The 23,936-nt window shown below is 29.0% G+C and overlaps 3 protein-coding genes across 3 annotated transcripts; 1 reads left to right on the forward strand and 2 right to left on the reverse strand.

Moving 5' to 3' along the window:
• Positions 1-9,338: 9,338 nt before the first annotated feature.
• Positions 9,339-13,123, reverse strand: LOC106767310 (WD repeat domain-containing protein 83). Its single transcript, XM_014652172.2, has 8 exons — positions 12,839-13,123; positions 12,515-12,617; positions 11,722-11,829; positions 11,534-11,643; positions 11,271-11,378; positions 11,151-11,196; positions 10,810-10,941; positions 9,339-10,139 (listed from the first exon to the last, which is right to left on the reverse strand). The coding sequence occupies exons 1-8, from the start codon at positions 13,045-13,047 to the stop codon at positions 10,056-10,058; spliced, it is 900 nt and encodes a 299-aa protein (XP_014507658.1). The 5' UTR covers positions 13,048-13,123; the 3' UTR covers positions 9,339-10,055.
• A 357-nt stretch (positions 13,124-13,480) lies between these two features.
• On the forward strand, positions 13,481-14,487 carry LOC111241290 (egg cell-secreted protein 1.4-like). Its single transcript, XM_022778726.1, has one exon. It carries the CDS (start codon positions 13,698-13,700, stop codon positions 14,046-14,048), a length of 351 nt encoding a protein of 116 aa, XP_022634447.1. The 5' UTR covers positions 13,481-13,697; the 3' UTR covers positions 14,049-14,487.
• A 286-nt stretch (positions 14,488-14,773) lies between these two features.
• Positions 14,774-18,202, reverse strand: LOC106774042 (probable mannitol dehydrogenase 1). Its single transcript, XM_014661257.2, has 5 exons — positions 17,989-18,202; positions 17,754-17,867; positions 16,181-16,694; positions 15,442-15,595; positions 14,774-15,142 (listed from the first exon to the last, which is right to left on the reverse strand). Exons 1-5 carry the CDS (start codon positions 18,093-18,095, stop codon positions 14,940-14,942), a joined length of 1,092 nt encoding a protein of 363 aa, XP_014516743.1. The 5' UTR covers positions 18,096-18,202; the 3' UTR covers positions 14,774-14,939.
• Between the last annotated feature and the right edge of the window lie 5,734 nt (positions 18,203-23,936).

Here is a 23,936-nt window from a genome sequence, read left to right on the forward strand (position 1 = left end):
GTAGAATGGCAGAGATTAATATAAAATGAAGCATGGCAATAGTTTATTGACCCCTAACATACCATTTGGACAAGAAGAACATGTCAACTTTTTTATTCCATTCAAATGTTTGCATGTGCAGTGAGAACAAAATTAACCTAATTGCTGTCAAAAACAATTAATTAGTTAATTAATTAAATTACTGCAACTTGACATAGAAACTATAAGCCTTTAAGTGCGATTAACACAAACCAGAAATGTAACACTCTGTAGTTGACATTTTTGTTTTACTGAAATCAAATACCAACTGCAGCACATTTTAAATTGCAAAGTTATTTAACAAAAATATATACAATGTGCTTTCATTTTATTGCTTCTTTTTAAAATAATAATAATAATAATAATAATAATAATAATTCAACACTTATTGTCAAAGCTGACTCATGAAGCAAGTGAATACTTGCTTTGGGATCTCAAATATAAGGTTAAAAATGTATTTATTCTTTACATTATTTTCTACAAAAATCAAATTAAAAGTTCTTACTTTATTTCATATAAATTTGTTTAAAATTTTCATTTGTAATTAGCAAATGTTTTATTTATGTCTTCAATTTACCTTTCAATTCCTTATTGATTGAATATACATACTATATAAGAAATTCGATTAATCACGGGTAAATGTTATCATCAATATGGTAATGATTTATTATTAAACAAAATAATTATGATAATATAGCAATTCAAATTACGTATCAAATGATCTGAGAAAGACTAGTTCAAACAAGACTAAAACTTAGTGAATTTCATTGAAAAAAAAAATGAAAGAAAGAAAATTTGATAACCAAAATGAGTATTCCACAAGGCAATTAATCAGACTATAAATTTTTGGTATTTAGATTTTTTAACATAATAATAATATTATTATATAATATAATAATTTGAGTGTATATTGTGTGTAGTAGAAGGGTTGGAGTTGTTGGGTTAGATCTATGCATTTGATTGACTTTAGATTCATTGGCTAAACTTAATTGTTAACTTTTAGTTATAATTTGTGTTAAATTCTTAACCAGTAACATGGGTTAGCCAACCCATTCATAATTGTCCTTCACAATATTCTCTTATCAACTTTTCTTATATATGACTTCAAATTACACATAATTTCCAGCTGTTCTTCTTCACCAGAAAAATAAACTATTTATTATTGCTTTCCAATCCCTGAAAGTCTTGGTCACTGTATTTTTCTTTTTCTTCTTTCCATCATTCTTCTGTGTTATAATATTATTCTAATAATAATCACATCTTTTTTTTATAAAGATATTATAAAATTCAATTAACTAATTAATAATAACATCATATCATTCGAAGTTTTTTTTTCTTGGAATTAAAAAATACAAATTAAGGAAATCAAATTAAAACATGATATAAAATTGTAATTTTTGTCTTCTAAAGATTACACTTATTTTTAACTAGCAAGAAACGTGATCAAGTTGGGCAAATATTTAGCATCATTATATATTTATTACATGATTCAGTTGATACAGTTGTATATTTAATTTAATTTAATATGTTATAATAATAGTGTGTATGTTGATTTGCATGTTGGGAGGCAAACTATAAATATAAAATATTTTGAAAAATAAAAAATAGTAATGTGATTATAATATTCTAATTAGGTAATCTGATTAACATTATTATGAAAACCATATTATCCTAAACCAGTAATGTAATTAATTGTGTTATGGAATAAGGTAATTGAGTAAAACAGTGATTCAACATGAATGTAATGTAAAACATGTCTTTTTTGGTGGAGCAACTTAATTACTTTCTTTATTTTAATTAATTAAGAAAGCACAACAAATTAAATTATTAAATTAATAATTAGCATAACGTCACGGTGGTTTCCTCTTATTTTATTTTTCATTTCTTTTTATTTTTTTGTCTTTTTATTAGAATATTTGTTATGACTTTTATGCCACATGGGCAGCCTCCCCTGTCGGTGGTGATATTTTAATAGAATGATAAATAAAAGATAAACAAATATATTAAAAAATGTCGTTTTCGTGATTCATAAAAGGTAGTCCATGTCACCAAAAAACAACTGTGATAGTGATTTTGGTATGATTACTCTCATAATAGTGCATGAATTAGTATTATCTGCTTTTATTTTATTAGACATTAATTATCAATTTAAAACATGGTATTTTATGTTTATTATTTTTTCCAACGAATTAACAATATTTATTAATTAATAAATCATGGTTTTGTTAACTGATACAGTAAAGTCAAGTCCTAAAGTCGTACCCACTTTAAAGTGAGCGTCACAAGCTGCACCAAACTTACATCTATTTAATTTTCCTTTCACCTATATCACATTATTATTATTATTATTATTATTAAATTTATAAATAAATAATAATCTGATAAAACTTTTACAGATTTTTTTTAATATTTATGATTTTAAGGTAAAACAATTTGTGTTCTGAGGTAGTTAAAATTATTTTAGATGCAAGTTTTAAAACTATACTTAAAATATTATGAAAGTATAAAAAACTGATGTTATAGTGATATTCTAAATATATATATATATATATGGAAGGTTTATTACTTTAAATTATTAGCAATTTTTCATTCTTTAAATTTTTTAATAGTACATATGAATCACTTATTATAAATAAAATTATGTTAGGTTGTTAAGTGATATAGTGTTTCATTACAATGTTAAATGAGCTACAGTGGTGACATAGACATACTTACAATATTAACAGAAAGCATTTTTATATAATTTAATGTGATATTATGTATATGTTAGGGTCTTTATAGTCAGTCAACATAAAAATTAATTGCAATTTGATGTAAATTTAGTATAAAACTGTATTAAATTAAATTATTAATTTTAGATTTGGCTTGAATACTTTTCCATAACAAATTTAACATTTTTAATCAAAAAATATATTTAAGAAATATACAATTGAGGAAAAATTGATTGGATTTCATTTAGATTGTTAATAAAATTTATTGAATTTTGAAAAAAATAATGAATAAATCATTAATTATCCATAGAATTACATAAATGAGTTTGATATTATCTATTTTTTACATTTCATAATGCACAAATATGTTTATATGTAAATGATGGATAACTAAATTTTTTAGTGATTATGCAATTATTTCTTTCAACGGATATAAAATGAAATGCCTTATTTAGATGAAATACCAATAATAAAATCATCATGTGACGTAAAAAAATGTAATGTAATTCAGTGAGAATTTTATGTTTAAAAATACACTTAAAATTATACTATAACAATTTTATTCTAAAATTCACATTTCTCATACTAAAAAATATGTTCCAATTTTTAAATTTACTCTTTTTCTTAAATCTACATTGTGTATATTGTTTATTTAAATAATTACATTGTTCTAAACATTTTATTTTTTAAATTTTAATTAGTAAGTGTTGGTTACAATATATATTTTTTACACGTTGAATTTAAAGTTGACTACTAATAAAATAATCATAGTAAATGCTATAATGAAGCAACAAACAAAATATAAAACAATCCTAAATTAACCCTTATAATAGGAGAACACGTGACATTAGTTACTGTATATTCATGTCTTCGATAAATTAATGATTAATGTAACTTCATTACATGTTTCAATGACTATAATAAGTGGTTGCTCTTTTTAACAAGTTTCATTAAGGTATTCTAAGCATTAAACAAAGAGAGCCAACCCTCTTTGTCTATATCTTAGCTTATCACAGTATAGTTAGAGTTAATAACTTTTTTTATAAAATTTACATAAATTAGTTTAATATAACATAGGTTGGTAAGTGAATTGTGATATGCTGTACTTTTTAATAGATAAAGAATAAAAGTATATATATATATATAGATATAATTTTTATTATTTTTTATTTCACAATTAGTTGTTTTATCATAATAAAATTCTAAACTATTTTTCAATAATTTAAATACCACAAATATACAATCAATAATCATGTAATTAAGAATGAAAATAAAGTTTATGAAAAAATAGTAAAAATCACAAAGAATAAAAATACATTATGTCCAATCATAGTAAATAAGGGAATTAGTTACTCATAAGCATTATAAACACTAAAAAATTGATAAATGCTAAAAATAATGGTGATGACAACCTTCAAAACGTGTATGTGACATCTCTCTCTTTGTGATAACTCCATGTTTTCTTAAATATTTTTTTTCTTCTAAATTTGTCACTTACTCTCTCTCTCTCTCTTTAATGTTTTTGTAAATTTCGGCCGAAGTGGATTAAGCATAAAATTTGTACTTAAATAAATTTTACTTGAATGTCTCTTTCTCTCACACACACATACATAAATCTTATGAGATTTCATATCTTTGATATATTTTTTAATCTTTTGAGATTTCCACTAATAAATGTTTAGCTAGTGTTTAGACTTATCACTAATGAATTAAGGCTTGTTCACTTGAGGTCAAAATGCTAGAGTTAAATTAGAGATATATTATTTGGTGCTTTCACATTGAATTGGTGCATGAAATCCAACCCTCATAAAGTCTTTACTATATAGTTAATTTCATCAATTTAGTTGGTTTATATAATTTATAATTATTTTATTAAAAATCAATATCTTTCATTATTTCAAAGTTTTCAGCCTTAATCACTGAATAAACATAGTTTTTCTAAATAAATGCAAGTCTTTTGGAAAAATAATATATGAATTTTTCACTTTTATTACTTGTGTGATTTGACACACTTGCTAATAACCAATAACAATATGAAAGGAGAACAAGAAACATAATGTCCAACCGTCATATTTCACAAAGAAATGGCACAATTTGGTCTTGGATTAACGTTAGGGTTCCAAACATGTAGCGCAACGATGTTGACGGAGGATAAGTTTGAGCAAAGGAGGCATGATGATTGTGAAAAGGAAGTCTCAGGCTTTTAGAATGTGATGACTTAAATGTTGAGAAATGAGTTTGTTTGATGTTTATGCAACTTGTTGCTTTTAGAATGTGATCACTTAAATGTTGAAAAATGAGTTTGTTTCATGTTAATGCAACTTGTTGTATTATACGAGAAGTCCTATTCCTTAAACGTTAATGTGATGCTTAAGTGATAAGAAATGGTGATGATTGCTTAGGTAACAAGTGACTGTTTGAGTGAGAGAGATGGATTGATCCGATTGTTCCTTTTTCAGAGTACTCAACAATTCATGTGTGCCAAACACGCATACTTATGGATATCACATGATATGATGATATTTATTATATGTATGCATATAATAATTGACATATATTATTATAAGCGAGTATTTACATGATATTGGGACTTAATGTAACCATGCATGTTAATACCTTATGTGGTATTATGGTCCCTTTTGTAGATGCGTAGTGATGAATATCTTAATTTCACCGATGAATTATATCACACATATTAAGATGGTCATATAATTGGAAGCATAGAGAGGTTTGCACAATAAATTGTTACAGAGTAGGTGTAATGAACCATCTCAATATAAAAAAGTTGAGGATATGTTCCAATATGCCTCTAATGTGTCATGTACTAGTCTTTGACGAGACATATTTATTATGAGTATTTAAGAATTTAACAAATGATAAAAACTTCACTAAATTATTAACATATATTTGAAGACTTTTGTAATCTATGATGAAAAATGATTTATCTACATTTCACTACAATGTAATATTATCTTAAATGATTTTGTCCTTATATTAAATTATAAAGTATTATTTTATCATTGTACTTTACGAAAGTCATATAAAACATTATTCTCATCAAATAGAATTTGAATGTTATGTTATAATTTAATATAAAATATTGTTTATCATATGTTGTTTATTGAGAATGATGTTTTAGATGACTTTAAAAAAAATACAAAAACTAAATATTTAATAATTTAATTTAGTGACAATTCAATTTTTTATAATAATTTGAGGATGGAAAATATATTTAACACAAAAAGATTTTTTTTTGGATTATCAAATAATTCACTTATAAATTAAATATAAAAATTGCATTAGTATAACATTACAAGAATTTTGTCTATTTCTTATGAAATATTATTGACATTCTATAATTATTTATTTTCAATGAAATATTACTGACGATTTATAATCTATCGAAGAATGTTATAGACATATTTTACATTTAAATTTACTGACAAATACCATGATAAAAATGACCTGAATGAATGATGATTAATACATATCATGCATTTTATCAATGAATTTAAGACCGTTAATAATTACTTACATATATTTATATCCTTTAATAAACTTTACTAATAATTTTTCATCGATTGATAAACTTTATCACTGTTATTATTAAATAATAATAATAATAATAATAATAATAATAATAATAATAATAATAATAATAATAATTATTATTATTATTATTATTGATGTTATATGAGTTTGTTATAATGACATTTAAGTGGAATTATATAAGTGAATATAAATGAGATATTAATAACTTAATTTTTGTTATACAAACTTTATTACCCGTGACATTTATTTACCAGGACAATTCTGAAGATTGAATTTAAGGCATGATGCACACAACATAAACACAAGATCCAATTTAACTAACATTTTACTTCATCTAAAACATTTCTTAAAAGCCAAAGTCTTTCTATGTATAATGTACATTTCAAAAAAAAAAAAAAGCAAACACAGAAATAATTGAAATAAAGTGACAGTATATATAATTTTGTATATAATTAAAAGTCAATAATTTTTATAATGAATATTAGTTTAAAGTGAAAGTGAAAGTGATAGTGAAACGTATAATAACTTACTTTTAAGGATAAAGATATTTAGACAACATTTTCTTTTTTTTGACAACATCATCATACATATCATTGTGTGATTGGTCTATGATAGTATCATTATATCATTTGGATCAATCACACAATGACACGTATGATAATATTCAAATGTTGTCAAAAAATGTTGTCTATATATTATTACCTTACTTTTAATCAAGGACATAAAACTCTTTAATTTAAACAAACGCACCAGAAACAACAGAGATTTTGTTTCATAAAACTTGCTCCATCGATACCTTAACGTTTAGTTGGGGAAACGCAAGAGGGAATAAAGGTAACAAAACGAGGTCGTTTTCGTTTGTAGATAAAAGGAGAAGAAAATGTCAAAGTAGGAAGCAGGGCTCCTTTTTTGGAATAAAAGAAAGAAGGCTAATAATAATTGAATTTGAATTTCATTTGTGATTCATGATGATGTAATTTTTTCACTTCAATCAAGCTTTTATGAAACTTTTAATGATAATATTAAAAGAGGTGAATCCTTAAAGGAAGTAGGAAAAAGTTACGAAAGAATTCCATATTAGTCCTCCAAATACAGCTAAAAAAAGAAAAAAGTGATTAGAATTAGGGTTAGCAGTAAGATAATAAGAAGAAGGCATGTGAGGAAGGTGGGACCAAGACAACCTAGCAAGTTCGAATATCATAATTTAACGTGGGCCCGTGAAGAACAAGAGATAACAGCTGGCAATGTTGGGTGGAAAGTGAAGTGTGAACCACACGATGCCCTAAACACTGTTCATTAGACACTACCGCACCAAATCTATAAGGCTTTGGGGCACTATGTCGGGGCCAACATATTTCACATTTTCAATCCACCCTAGTAACTTTGTATTCTACATAAATGTTTTTTTTTTTTTTGTACGAACTTTGGCATCAATGCCATTGTACGATGCTTTCTTTCCTATAACTGCAGCCCCTGCTAAGGTAGCTACTACTGAAACAAGAGTTAAGGCTATTTTTCTTTATATTTATTTATCAAGGAAATTGATTAATTTTTATTATGGAATGGACCAGGGATTGGATTTCAGCTATATATATATAGATAATTGGTTGGACGCTGGCTACCTATAAAAACAAAAGTGTCGGTGCCACCTTCTTCTTCTTCTTATTCTCTCTCTTTTGTTTTATTAAAATATCTTTTGCTTTGTTTGTGGATTTTTTTTTTGTTGAGTTGCTTTAAATAAAAATACAAAGGTTCTACACCACTACAAGTAAAGGCTCTTCATTATTATAATTGGACAACTCCATATACAAGTCTACCTGGTTCATTCAAATGTAAAATTGGACACACCAACTACTTTTTAGAGTATCTCAATTCTCAATTCAATATATGCATTAGATCCATTGATAGGTATTACATGTCCATCAAACTCTATTTTATCTCTGTTGACCACCACCATTCCAAATCAACCCTCCAATGCCTTTCACCATTTCGCATACGTCATTGCCATTTTTCACCACTCCAATTTCAACTATTACATGTTTTTTTTTTTTTTCAGAAAATTATGCCTAGATACTCGTACAACAGAGTCTGTTTGTTGGTTGTTATTTCAATTTGTACTAAAAAAAATTAAGTAGTATATTACATTTGATACCGAAGCATCGAATACCCATCAGAAATATCTCTAAGAGATACGGGAATTATACGCTCTACATAATTCTATCACCAGCTGCATCAAAACGGTACGGTGGCTCCAGGCATCAGAATAAAACCAGCAGTATAACATAATCGGTTAAAGTTGCCATTATGTACCAAAACGACGATTGCGACTAACTCCTTTTTCTTAACTAATTACGTTCGTGAGAAAGATAAACTTTACCTAGACAAATTGATGTTTAAACCGTGTTCCTTTGACATCTCCATTCTCAAATATGTTTATATTCAATATAAAATTTGGTACATATTTATTTACAAGATGCAATCATGACCATGATAATGACCATAACTGCCACTATTATCATTATTGTTATAATTGCAGGCCACATGAATAAGAGAATCCTTCTTGCAGGGAAAGTGTGACAGCCAGATTAAAAAAATTAATCAAAACAAGAACAATACAAGTTTATATTTTTTTTGGCTGGACAAAATTAGGATCACGTTCGCCCAGATGCAAGAGCAACCGTTTTAGCTCTAGCAATTACTGATTTTTAAGTCCAAAGGTCCAGTATTTTAAGAAAAACTGCATTAGGGACTTCAGCTTCTTTTTTCTTTTCCTTTTTGTAGTAAGACTTGAATCCAAACATGGGGCACAAGTCGTCGAATTACTTTGTTTTCAAATACGAACACAAAGCACACGTGATGACTAATACCCACCGTTCCGGTTGATTTATACATAAATTATTAAAAAGACAGAAGAAAACATATTTTTAATGTTTTCGTGCTTAGATCCATTGTATAGTAAAACGATTCTGAATATCTAATAATGTATCGTTTATATTGTCAAAAACATTGATATCACGAACAAGTTTGTTGACTGGAAGAAACATGACAAGCAGAAGAGACAGCTAAGGTTTATCATTGAGTTTAACTAACAGAGCCTTTATAATTATAATTAACAAATATGAAAAATGTTAAATGATCGTAAATGAAATAAACAGTCCAAAACGTCTACATCAATAACTTGAGCGAGTGTCTTTTTCCCTGGTTCAAACGAAAAGCCCACAAATAAGAATAACTGGGTGCAAGTCTCGTCTATCCGCTTTCACCTTACTGGAAAAATAGAAGCCACCGATTGGCTTGATTCAAAACATGGATTTGTTGCTACGTAACAGCATCGCAGCCTCTTGTTCATCGACTATACCACTAAAATCCCAAGACATAACGGATAGAATACAAACTCATTTTCACAACGTAACGGATATAATACATTGTTTTACTTTTATGGACACAAGTGAATTATACGATACCCTGTCCCCTTTCAAGACAAAAAAGTCAAAAACTTTGTGCGATATGACCGTGTATCAGAGAAGATGCAATCAACAGACTCACCTTGCTTTTACCATCTTCAACATCAAAAGCACATGTATGACACATCTGCTGATATATATATTTATATATATATATATATATATATATATATATATATATATATATATATATATATATATATATAAATATATAAATTGAAACGTTGTCTTTGTTGGGCTTCAATTGTAATTGTACATGCAGTCTTCATTATGCTAATCACCAGATAAGCTTCGTGATTGCGTTTAGTTATTATGTTTTCCATACTCGAATGGTGCCATCCACTGAAGAAGTTACCATGCAGTTTTCCTTTGGGTGATAACTAACACTGGTTACCTGACAGGAAATACATATGCATATATCATTCTCACATCCTTAAATAAGTAGTTAAGGGAAAAAAAATATTATAGACAAGGCTTTGCACCTCTACAACTAAAACGACAATTATATTATGAAACCAAAATGCTATCTACCCCAGCAGTAACAAGCAGATATTTTTTGAAACAAAATGAATCTCATCCCACAGCATAAGGCAATAATGGCATTATCATCAGACTTGAAACTGACGATGATAATAAAATATAGCATAAGTTGCATTATTCAAAGCAATAACAAAGTTCCTGTAAATATGATCAGCGGAAAACCAAAGTATTATTAAGAATAACTGCTACAGAAGTTCCGAGAGAGAGAAAGTTTGTTTAAAAACAAAGGTACTATAATATTTGAAAAAAAAAAAAAGAGTGAGGAATCACTTAAATCATACTGAACTAGCGTGATAAGTCATATATGGTTTGCATGAAAACACATTTATTAGACAACATTTTTGTAAAGGGTCTCAAGCCAACAGTTTTCCTTCGTCGTGGCTAAAGGAGAAATTGAAAATTTGAAGCATCCATAATCATGAATCCTTTCAAATTGGGAATGAAGAAAGGGTCTAGAATGTTCTTTTAGTATCATACTTTCACAGCTTTCTTCCAGAAACAGTAAACTAGTGAGAAGAAATTACCACTGAGGTATGGGCCCTGAATCTTGAAACAACAGATGCATCTACGAGATCCCAGAAATAAATGAAGCCATCCTCAGACCCACCAGTTATATGAGCATCGGTGTTGGTAAGGCAGCAATCCAATTTGTACGACTGAGTGTAGTTCAATAGAAATTATAAACATTTCAAATAAATGAACAGTAAGAACATCAGAAATACACTTAAGAGTGAACAATTATAGTAACCAACTAATAACAAAAAAAAAGCAGATATGTGGTATCAACCTGAATCGTTAAAACATGCCATCCAGAACATTAGAAAATAGGAAATGATAAAATAGATTTAGGCATCAGCAGACTAACCTTATTAGTGTGTCCTTTATATTCTTGTAACAATTCACCAGTGGACCTGTCACAAAAAAGTACCATGAAGCTTGCAAGAATAGAGACCAATAGTGACTTCCCAAAATGAAACAAACATACCTGTCCAAAAGACGCAAACTAGAGTCTAAACAACCTGCTAGAATGCAGTTACCATCATTTGACATTGATACACAGTTGACGGGTTGCCCCAAGTTATCGGAAATTTCTCTGGTGGGTAGAAGAAAAAAGAACGTCAGTAGAATTTCATAGTGCAAATAAATTTTACGGCAGTATCAAACGTGTCCAATGGCAGTGTATAGCGTATCTCATATTTTATTTTAAAAAAGAATAAATAACGATCTGGAAGTTATGCTGCAAGAAACCTGCCAATTCGAATGTCAAATGTCCGAACAGTTCCATCAACACTTCCTCCAATAATTTCAGTTTTCGTTAAACAAATAGACATAACACTATCTGCAAATGTGTCAATAATCTGCATATCAATGGCGACTCTATTAATAAGCCAGTAGAAAGAAATAGAGCACAATGCATGTAAGTCGACGGAATCCACCTGAATCGGCTCGGTGCTGTGGGATCTGCAGTCCCAAGCACGCAACGATTGATCATAGCCTGCTGAGACTACAACAGATGAATACTCATTGAATTTGACGCCATTTACCTTCAGATGAAAATATGAATCACAAAATAAGGTTCAGTCGACATATTATCACAAAATAAGGTTCAGTCGACATATTATCACAATAACAACCATTAAAACTCCAAACCATTTTAACTCTCAGTGATAATAATTTTTATTTCCATATTAAATTTTATCACTATGAAAATTAAAAACGGATGGAGCTTTCCGAGAAAATAAACTCTAATTACGGTGGTTATTTTGTTCAAGGTGTTGGCATAGGTCTGAACCGGTGCACACATTTAGACCATGCGTAGATAAACTTTTGAACCAAAACTAGCAGAAGGAAAAATGAAAATAATTCACTCTCGTAAGTAGAAAGTAATTCATAAAGTAAAAAAACTTGTGGAGAAACTAATAAAACAAAGCTTCTACAAATAAAATTAACTAAATCTAACTTATGCAAAAGGTTTATTTTACACTCCAATAGTACGCATGAAAGAAATTTAACCAATTAGAACCTAGTGTTATGTGTTAGAGTAAAAGATAGACACAACATTCAAGCAAGCAATAGCATAGGAGAAAGATTACAACGAACTAAAGATAAATTGGTTTATGAATATCACCCTCCCTCGCTCCTATTCAAAGAGAAAACAAATGAAATTTCAAAAAAAAAAAAAATGGAAAAATGAACATGTCATTACAGAAGGAACGGAATGATACCTACCTCACCATCATGGCCACGAAATTTCCTTATTACACGTCCGGTTGCAACATCCCAATAAAATATTTGTCGATCTCCACCACAGGAACATAACTTGGAATTGTCCCTACAGTAACAACATGCAAATAATGTATTGTGAACTGGCGTTGAATGCAGTCACATTTCATGACAGTTCAAAGTTCAAATTACGAAACCCTACAAATTGAAAAGTGTTTGAATTTTGAATATGCAAACATTTCAAATTCAGTAAGAAATCAAATGACATTCTGAGTATACATATATGATAACTGAATAAATGCAATTGAAAGAGAGAGAGAGAGAGGGTACGGTGTGACGTGGACATCGCGAACTTCACGGCCGTGGGATTTATAGGTCTTGATATGGATTCCACGGTGAGGATTCCAGAGGCGTATGGTACGGTCTTTTCCGCAACTCAGACAATAATTGCCGTCACCGTTGAATCTCGCGGCCAACACGGCACCCTCGTGACCTTTCAGCACGTTAACCTCTTTCCGCGGAAGATCTTCCACGCTCATCTCTTCTTCTTCACTTCTCGGGACTGAAACCCCTTCGTCACCACCACCCTGCGTTACTTTAGTCTCACTGTACTCTGAACCTCTGCCCAATCTGAAAGCCCGTTTCTGTTTAGGAAGACTGGGCCAGCTTTTAAACGGACTAGGCCCAATATTTAAAGATAAGAGCAGTCATTTGTAGGCTTTCACTTCCTGTACCCCCACAATTTCTTCACTCAAATGTTTAAAATAACAATTTTACTCCTCATAAAACTGGATTCCGGAATATATGTTCTGAAAATCTTTTAAAACAAGCTTTTTGAAAATTTTTAAATAAAATTTTCGAAATAATTTCTTTTTACATTTAATAGTCTCAGGTTTCTTAAAAATAAAAATGACATCTGAACTATGTTATCAAGAAGATAAAAGGAATTATAATCATAAAAAAAAACGTAAATTAATAATAATTTAATTATTTTTGGAATTAGTAACAGTCAATAAAAGTGAATTAATGGGGGATGAAGTTTATCTTCATATTCCACTGCATTCAGTGTGCAGTGCAGTTACAATTGTAGAGGACCCTTAGTTTTCTCGAATTAACCGTTGGAATGACTTGATTAAAGCAACAGGTTCTATAAATAAGGATAATAGTTTGAGAAGAAGGGAAGTGACAGATGCCTGAAGTTGATATGATGGGTCTGAAATATGGAATGGTCTTGTTGATGGTCCTTGCATGCTTTGATGCGCTTGGAACAGCAACCAGGGACAACAACATGGTGAAGTGCTGGAGCAACCTCGTTGAGCTGAAATCATGTTCCAATGAGATCATGCATTTCTTCATCAATGGTGAAGCTGATATTGGCCCCAACTGTTGCTGTGCCATTACTGTCATAACCCACAATTGCTGGCCCTCCATGCTCACTTCATTGGGCTATTCTTACCAGGAAGCTCTTCATATTCTTGCCTACTGTGAGGATGCTGCTCCAACTCCAGCTTTGTCTCCTTCTCATCCAATCATCTATTAAATAACTATATATCAATCTTCACTACAACCCTTTTCTGTATCTATGGAGTAAATTCACCTTCTTCGTCCAATTTCATACGTATAATTATGTTAGCTTATATTCCATGGTTATTGGAATAAATAAAAAACGTGTTCTTCTATGATTTTTGCTATGTTTATCGTAGTTTTCATTAAAAAAAAATTCTCCTTGCTTTACTGTGTAGTTTATATAATGGTGGATGTTTCATTATGCAAGAAAGAAATGGGAAAGAAAATGAGTGAACAGTGAAATAACAGTAAAAGTGTTAGATTTGAGATAAATAGGTAAATAAAAAGAGTAATGATTTTGAAGAGGTGTGCATGGAAGAAAATTCTAACATTACCAAGTGACATCACCAGCAAACTCAATACTTTATTTGTACTTATTATGCTGTTGAAATATGCAAATAATTTGTATTGTGTTTTAGAAATATAAATGCAGTTAATTTTAGTATTTGAGAAGTTTAGTTCTATACTTTTAAATTTAAAATTACAAATAAAGATAAAATATGTACACCAAATATTGAATGACTTTATATATAGTTACTAATTATATATATATATATATATATATTAGTTAGGAAACTGTGAGACTAATATTATAAAATTATAAAACCTCGAGTGGCCAATTTTGTTTGTTTTTTTTTCTGTTTTCCAAAAGTGAAACTCGTAGTCTGCTATTGATAAAGATAATAAAGGAACATGATATAAATTGGAAACCCCAACAAGGTAATATTATTGAAGAGAGAATGTTCTGGAACAAAGCCAATCTTAACTATTCTTAAGATACCAAAGCCAATGTTAATTATTCTTAAGATACCGAGACAAATCTAAGGTGCCAGACATGTAAGGTGACACGCTTGCGCATGTTCTTCTACAAACTGGAGAAAGAGTTGGCCACATCAATCACAAAGCGATATTTCACATCACCTTTGCCAAGCCTTTCCATGGCAGTGTTGATTTGGTCCATCTTAATCAGCTCGATATTTGCAGTTATGTTGTGTTTTCCGCAGAAATCAAGCATTTCCTGGGTTTCCTTGATCCCTCCAAAGTTGCTCCCCCCTACAAGCTTCCTTCCTACATGCATATGTTACATAACAAAACATTTCTTTCATTAGTCAAATCCATGTACTATTGTTTACAGCGAAAGGTGGCCCTGCTCAAAATTTGAAAAATGTTGACTCTACAATGAATTAAAAAACTCCCTCGTCCATTCAGCTTCGTGAGAAAGATTTACAGTCCAAGTATCTTTGACTTTACGCTACTGTGAAGTATATAACTTGTGCCTAAATCAGGTTATTTTCTCCTTGTGCAATTACTTGCAAATAACATAGAAAAACTACATAATACCAGTTTGGAGACGATTGATGGCTCACCTGCGGCTATTTGAAAGATAGGCACCTCAAGAGGCTTGCTAGGCAACCCTACAGTAATTAGCTTCCCATTCAGCTTCAGCAGACCCAGCAGTGGAGACAGGGAATGAACAGCAGAAATTGTGTCTATGATATAGTCCATGGTTCCCATAGCAGCCTGCTTAGAGTCCCGGCAAGTTAACAAATACGTCATGAGAAATTGCATGACCAGTCAATCTATTGTTCTACTAATGATTATTATCATGGAGAAGCAGACTAAAAGGTTCGTTTTCATATTCTAAAGTACTTGGATAGTGTGTAACCCATTAACTTGATCAGCAGAGGAGGTGAGGTTTTCTCGTGTTGAGACACACTTCATGGCTAATATTGACAACAGCTCCAAAGTCGCTCAGAATATTTTTTGTACTCAAACATACTTTATTTTCAATCAATAGGGTAATGATAGTCTCAAATCACTCAATTCCACACTTTTTTTTTACCTCTCTAGGTTAGTTAGCTTTAGATCTTGCAAGTAACTACTATTTGATAAATAACTTTTGAATATGTCAATTACTATAACCTAATTTTTAAACATAACTAAAAAACTATCATTACAAATGAGAAAAATATATCAACGCATTAAGCATAAATTAGTCGCTACCCGAGAAGCCCAACAGTAGCATAAGAATATCGTTATCATTGCTAAATTACTAGGGAACTATATTATTCCTTTGAATGCTTTTCAATCCTGTATCTCAGTTACCTTCATTTTTGCAGGGTCTGAGGAAAGAACGAAAGAATCAGCCCCAAGTGTGTCAACTGCCTCAGCTTCCTTGTTTGGAGATCCACTAATGACAGTAACTTTCAGCCCAAAGGCCTTACCAATTTTGATTGCAACATGGCCTAACCCACCTAGCCCTGCCACTCCCAAATGTTTGCCAGGCTCTGTCATCCCATAATATTTCATAGGGCTATACACGGTTATCCCCGCACACAGCAGTGGAGCACCAGCATCAAGGGGTAAGTTGTCAGGAAATCGGAGCACATAACGCTGGTTGACAACCACAATGTTAGAATAACCACCTTGGGTTCGTGTCCCATCATAATAAGGAGAATTATAGGTAAACACAGGGCGGGGACAGTAATTCTCTAAATCCTGTTGGCAACATTCACATTCCTTGCAAGACTCCACTATCACACCAACTCCTACTTTATCACCCGCTTTAAAGTATTTCACATTATTTCCAACTTTTGTCACAACACCAACAATTTCATGCCTGAAAATAAAAAAATACTAAAAAGTCAATGCAAGGTGATATCAGACGTTCTGATTTTACCTTCAAAAGAAAGTATTGCTATCTGCAAGGTTGGCAATTGCACAAACACGTGCAAGCCTTAAATACTACGTACAACTCACGAAGAGAAACCTAGAAAGGAATAAAGACAATTAATTTACTTAGATATGTATGACAAAAGAACATTACATCATTAAAACCAAAAACTGCATTAGGGTCAGTTTGATTCTCTTCTCACAGTCTGATTTTAAAAACTGTTTTCTAAAGCAATTTCACAGTGCTGAGCAACCAAATTCTCAATCAAAATACATTTGTTTTTAAAATTATTTCCAAAAGTCAGAAAAGCCAAATAAACAATCAGAAGATATATTTCATTTTCTTCACTCTCCATCTTATCCAACCTTCTTTCAATATCAGAAGCTGTTCAAAAACCTTATTTAATCTTCATCCCATTTTGAAAACGGAAAAGTTTTTGTAATTAGAAATAGAAATCAAAGACACCCTTAAATTTTAGCAATCATTCATGTTATGTTAGGATTTAAGCATGATAGCTCAATAACTGGGAGAATTTATAGATTGAAGTATAATATAAAGTAATTTATTGGACTTCTAACCATTGTTGCTTGCATAGTTTCCACCATGGTCAAGTTACTCTGTACACTGATCACACCAAAATTATGTAACACACGTCCGATGTAAAATGAGATAAATATAATATACAGTCCATGTGAGGTGATGTAAAACAAAACGCGCGTTTTGGATTAGGCGCTTATTTTATTAAAGGTTTGGTTTTTCCTATTATTAAGTCAACCAACAATTGAGATCGAAATTCCAGGCCCCAATTGTGCTCGATTGAAGGATGGAGAACGGCGTGGTTTTTATTTTAAGTGTCCCACCACATTCAAACTCCATGATGACATTGACATATTATATAGTTTATATTACGATAATCAAATCTATGTTTGGGGATAAATAATTACACTGAGGAAAAAGGATTATTTAATTAAAAAGGAAAAACGATTGCAGTTGAAGGAAGGGTACCCTGGAACGACAGGGTAAGTGGTGAAACCCCAGTCGTTTTTGACAGTGTGAAGATCAGAATGGCAAACCCCACAAAACAGAATCTGGACGGTGACATCGTCAGCGCCGTTTTCCCTGCAATGATAACGTCAAATGAGGATGAGATCGGTCTCAACCAGCATTGATCTCGCTGAGAAATGGAGCAAAATGTTATACCATATAAGAATAAAAATGAAAGAAAAAAAAAAAAAAAAACCTTCTGGAAAAATGAAAGGGCGAAAGGGTCCCGGAAGTGTCTGTAGCAGCCCAACCAAAAGCTCTGTGAGGAAGTTCAGTTTGGGGAGATTTTGCAGATTTTGCCATGTGTTCTTTTTTTGTTTTCTTCTACTCCCAAGCTTCTTCTCAACCTTCTTCTCAAGCCTCTTCTTTACTCTTGGACCCTCGTCGCAGTGACGTGACACCTTGCAGAGCAGTGACACAGTCTATATATATATATATATATATATATATATATATATATATATATAATACAAAAAGTTTCTTATTTATTTTTTATTTAATTGAATACTTATTTTTAAAAACTGTAGTAGTTAAATCCTTCTCAGTAGTTTCCTATTAATACTTTAAAGATTTGTTACTAACACGAAGGTATTAGTGGTTTTTTAAAATATTTTTTATTATATTTATTTTATCTTTTATTATTTTTAATTTTAAAAAAATGAATAAATAAAAATATGTATCAAACTGAAAATGTAACATAAGATAATGATATTAAGACGTGTCAAATTGAAATTGTAACATAAGATAATGATATTGAGACATGGCAACCTTAATGTCATATATCACGCTATATTAATTTGGTTTTGTATTTTTATTTTGTTTTAATTTAGTTTTAAAAATTTAATAATTTTGTTTTTCTCAAATTCAAACAATTAATTTATATATAAATTTTTATTAAAATTAATATTTTAATAAATATTTTTATCAAAATTAAATTTATTTATATTTATAATTAATTAATTATATAAATGTTAATTATGTTTTTTAAATATACTTATAAAACTTAATGTCACGTGTCACACTGTGTTATTGCATTAATTTTTGTTCTCTTATATTTATTTTGTTTCAATTTAATTCTAAAAACTAAACAATTTTATTTTTTTCTAAATTCAAACAAAATTTAATTATATATAAATTTTAATAAATATTTTTATTAAAATTGATATTTTTATTAAATATTTTTATCAAAATTAAGTTTATTTATATTTATATTTAATTAATTGTATAAATGTTAATTATGTTTTTAAATATACGTATAAAAGTTATTATAGTTAAAAAAACTAATGAGATAAAATACTGTATGTGAAATTTTCAAATGTTGTGACTGAGTAAACAAATTATTAATGTAAAATTTAACTTTTTTTTATATAAAAATTAGAGAAAGTTTATATAAAAATGGTAGGTAAACGTAATTTCTTTTTTCATTATCTTTCACGAAAATTTTCTCTATCAACATTCAGATTAGAGTTTTTGTTTTCTTAAACCTTTATAAGTATATTTCAAGAAGATAATTAGTATTTATAAAATAAATTAAATATAAATATAAATAAACATAATCTTGTTAAAATATTTAATAAACATATCAATTATAATAAAAATATTTGCTAAGATTTATATTTAAGTTAATTGTTTTAGAATTTGAAGATAGATTGTTTAATTTTTAAAATTATGATTAAATTAGAGACAAAATAAAAAGACAAAAACTAAATTTAAACAAAAATAAAAATTTTAAAACCAAATTTAGACAAAGGTAAAAATACAAATATGATAATATCACACCATACTATTATTTTCACATGACATAATGTTAGTTTGATAATGTCATTTAAAAAAGTGAAAAAATAAAAAAATAATACAAAAAAATAGTTAAAAAGGTAAAAAAAACCATTGACATGCTACATATTTTTTAACTGTGTGAATACAAAACTATCGACCGTTACTATTTTTCAAAAATAATAACCTAATTAAGATGAAAAACAAATAAGAAACTTGTTTGAGACTTCTAAAAAATTAGGAACCTAAAAAATATTAAACCTATATACATGTGACATTTTAGTGTATGCTAGTTATTGGTTGCATAATATTGACATATCTTATTTTGGTATACATCATATTGTAAAAAATTTTAATGTATTTTTTTTAGACATGATTCTAAAAGAAAAAGTATATTATGAGAGAAAGTGAAGAAAGTGTAAAATGGTCTGATTTTATAGAAAGTGGTAAATTTTATTTCATAAATATAAATACTTTTAAAATTATTATTTATTAATTATAAGAAATTAGAAAGTCCAAAAAAAAAAAGTATTTTAAAAAATGAAGGTTTAATATCGCTTTTGATTTTTAGTTTGGAAGGGTTTGTTCAATATAGTCATTTTTTTTTTCTATAACAATTGATCCCACCTTTTGAAAAAACTGTTCAATTGAATCCTTTTTGTTCATAGTGGTCCTATATTCAAGTTTAAATTGTTTATTATACTCCTTATTGTATACTATGATGACATGATTTTTAACATAACATTATGTCATGATTGTTAAAATAACATTTGGATAGGTGAATGTGTGAAAGAACTTATTGACATCGTAATCAACACCATTAGAAAATTGACGTTGTAACAAAAAAGGAGTGAACAGTTTTTTCAGAAAATGAGATCAATTATTACTAAAAAAAAATAAGACCATATTAAACAAAACCTCCCAAACTAGGAACTAAAAACGGAATTAAACCAAAAATAAAATGTTGATTGTGCAATCTTAGATGTCAACAAACTATCCGGAATCATAAAAGATTCAATAAATTGTGACCATGGAATGCATTGAAATATCCGACAGAATCTGAAAAGAATAATGGAAATGTAGTTGAAACTATAAGTGTTGGCTTGAATAGCCTCCACCGATCACCGCTTCCATCAATGCTTGGGAAGAGCCATTAATTCAATCAACCTAATAAAGTTGGACAATGATACTGAGAAAAGATATTTTTATAACATTTAAATATTATTTACTCTCGTTTTGTTATTCGTTCAAAATTATTTTTTTCTGTTTATCATTATTAATTCTTTTTTTTATTTAATTTATTTTTTATTAATTATTATTATTTTGGCTTATATTTTGAATTTTTATTAGGTTTCTTTTTTCTTTTTTTTTCAATAAAATATAATTAAATTGATTCAATGTAATTCATTCATTAAATTAAAGTTAATAATTCTTTAAAAAGTAATCACATGTAAATATAATAAAAGTTTAATTATTGATTTGATTTTTATATATATTTTAATTTTTATATTGCTTAAATATAATACTATATTATCTGTCTTGACATTAATATTAAGGTATCATATATAAGTTAAAACCGTCATATTTTTCTTAAACTATTTTTATTTAGTAACACAATCCAACTAAATTTATCTTATTTAAATTCAATATCCATTCTTTTAAATCTAAGATTATATATTCAACATCTTCGTTTTTGTGTACAATGTCTTTCAAGATGGATATTTAAATCTAATTGTGATTTTTAGATTCATTTATATGATTTTTTTTAAAATACCACTGACAATCCATCTTCATGTAAAATATATAGGAAACTCAACAATTAAATCACAAGAAAAATATAAAAAACCATACTACTAATTAAGTCTTTTGTTAGACTAATATGTAATTATTGTTCAAGGAAATAAATTAATTTAATATATAACAAGACTTAGTTGAATAAATAACAAATATTATGACTAAATCAAATTAAAATCCATAGTATATGAACTAAGTTATAATTAAATCTTTTCTTTTTTATTCAGTATTTTTTTTTTTTAACTTAATGTAGTATTTTTATTTTTTAATTTTAAGAAAACTCAATATGTTCCTTCCTTTCGATTTCAGTTGTGTTAATATTATTTTTTTCATGTTTATGTATATATTATATAACAAACATATAAAACGAGTGAGTGTTTATTGTGAACTCATCATCTTCTAAATCACATTAATATAGGAATGAAATCAATTGGACTCTTTAAAAAGTTTAAGAACATGACTAAAAAAAATTAAGAAACCAATACCAAGAAAATAATGCATTACTAATATTTCGAATATTATAATTTTAATATTTGTTTATATTCACTTATTTATTGTAGAACCTGAGAAGGAGAAGAGAAATAAGAGATATTACTTATATTTGATTATGTAAGTTTGGGTGTAAAAAATAAGAAAAAAAGAATAAGAGAGAGGGAAAGATAATTAAGAGTGTGTTCACTTGGATAAATGAATTTGGGAGAGAGAAGGGATGAATTTAAAAAGATTTGAAAGAAAATTAAATATTATTATTTCTTTAAAAAAATTTGAAGGTGAATGAATATGAATTTAAAAGTAAAATTTGTGAATACTAAAATGTCTTTAGTCCTTAAAAATAATACAAAGCAATATTTATTAATAATATAGTTATTTGTAAAAAATATTATAAAGAGAAAAATAAAAATTAATTTTAAAAATAATATAAATATATATTTAAATAAAATAAAATAATGATGTGATATTTAATTATTGCTATTAATGAGATATTTAATTAAGTGAAAATAAATTCACTTAATTCGTAATTATATATTTCTTATTTCTAATTAATTATTCACTCAATCCTAATAAATGAAATATTAATTAAAAATAACATTTGAACCCATTTAAAATATAAAATAAAATTTATTATTTCCTTTATAAAGTGTTTTTTAATGAAATGTACTAAGTAACGTGGTAAAAAACCTAGGCACGTGACATAAAAGAGTCAGGTTCTCTTTTCACCATTCAATCTTACTTAACACCCTATAGCCATGCAAACAATAACCTTTCTCCACGTGCCTCCTCCGCCACACCATTTTAACAATTTTTTAATAATTTAAACGATATGCTGAAAACCTCAAAAACGATACACCATCATTTTAACAACTTTTCCTCTATGGGCACACTTTCCTCTGCCATCGCTTATCGTTGTCTTTTAATCACACACCAGAAGTTCTCGAAGTCGAGTCTCTCACTCGAGGACCTTGTTTTTGTCGTCTCCGTCTCCACCTGCGACGATGTCGTGGCTTCCGACGTGAGAGTCGGTGAGATATTATGCATGGTGGTAGGATGTGATTAAGAATGACAACGGGTCAAGTTAAGTATGGATAATGTTTATCTATAACTCATTTTATATGTTAAAAAATGTATTCGTATAAAAAAATTTGTAGATTTTTTTCAATGATATCCATTTTCCAATTACTAAGCCCAAACTTTATTCTCCTTTCTCATTCAGAACTCACAAATCCTAAGGTTTTCAGTTCAAAGAGAGCAACTGTCTCCTTCTCCACTCGCGAACTGTCCTCCATCCACCTAGAAGCATGTTCTCCTATGAGTGGCCCAAACCGTCGCTGACGCCGCCGCCTACAAGAGTTAAGGCGAGAAAAGCATACTCTAATAATTTTTCTTTTCGTTTTATTTTTTTCTTCTCTTTGAAAATCGCAAACCCTAAGATGTTGTTGGGAGGGATGTGTGATGTGAGTAAGAGAATGGAAGGAGGAGATGCTGACTTGCTCGCCAGGTGAGAGAGGACGAATCTTAGAGGATTTCGAAGCGAAACTTTGGGGTTTTATGGTTTTGGGAAGAAGAAAGGCATCGTCTTTGAGAGCGAGAGAGATTTATTGCGTTTTTGGGAAAATATGGGGAAAAATCTAATCAGTGAGAAAGTGGGAAAGATGAAGGAGAAAGATTGAGGGCAACTCTTTAGGATTTGACGGCAACCTGCGGATGGAAAGGAATGGGGACAACTCTTTTTTCTTATTCTAATTTGAAGAGAAAACCCTAAAAAGGGATTTGAACTTTGGCCCATTTTTACAGAAAATTAAACAGTTAGAAAAAATTACCAATGGGACCAAATTGTAATTTCATTATTCAAACAGGTAGCGAATATCTGTTGGTATGGATAGTGTGATATCCGATCTGATCCATTAATAAGCGAATATTAAAATATCCGTTACCCGCATGTAAAAGGTACCCGAGGATACTAAATACCCGTAGCAGATTTTACTTGCGGATCCACAAATACAAGTTTTTTTTGCCATCTCTAGGTGTTGCAGTGGCGTGGTTTTGAAGGAGGGAGAGGAGGAGGTGAGGGTGACGTAG

The sequence above is a fragment of the Vigna radiata genome, chromosome 1, assembly GCF_000741045.1.
Source record: "Vigna radiata var. radiata cultivar VC1973A chromosome 1, Vradiata_ver6, whole genome shotgun sequence".
NCBI classification, from domain to species: domain Eukaryota; kingdom Viridiplantae; phylum Streptophyta; class Magnoliopsida; order Fabales; family Fabaceae; genus Vigna; species Vigna radiata.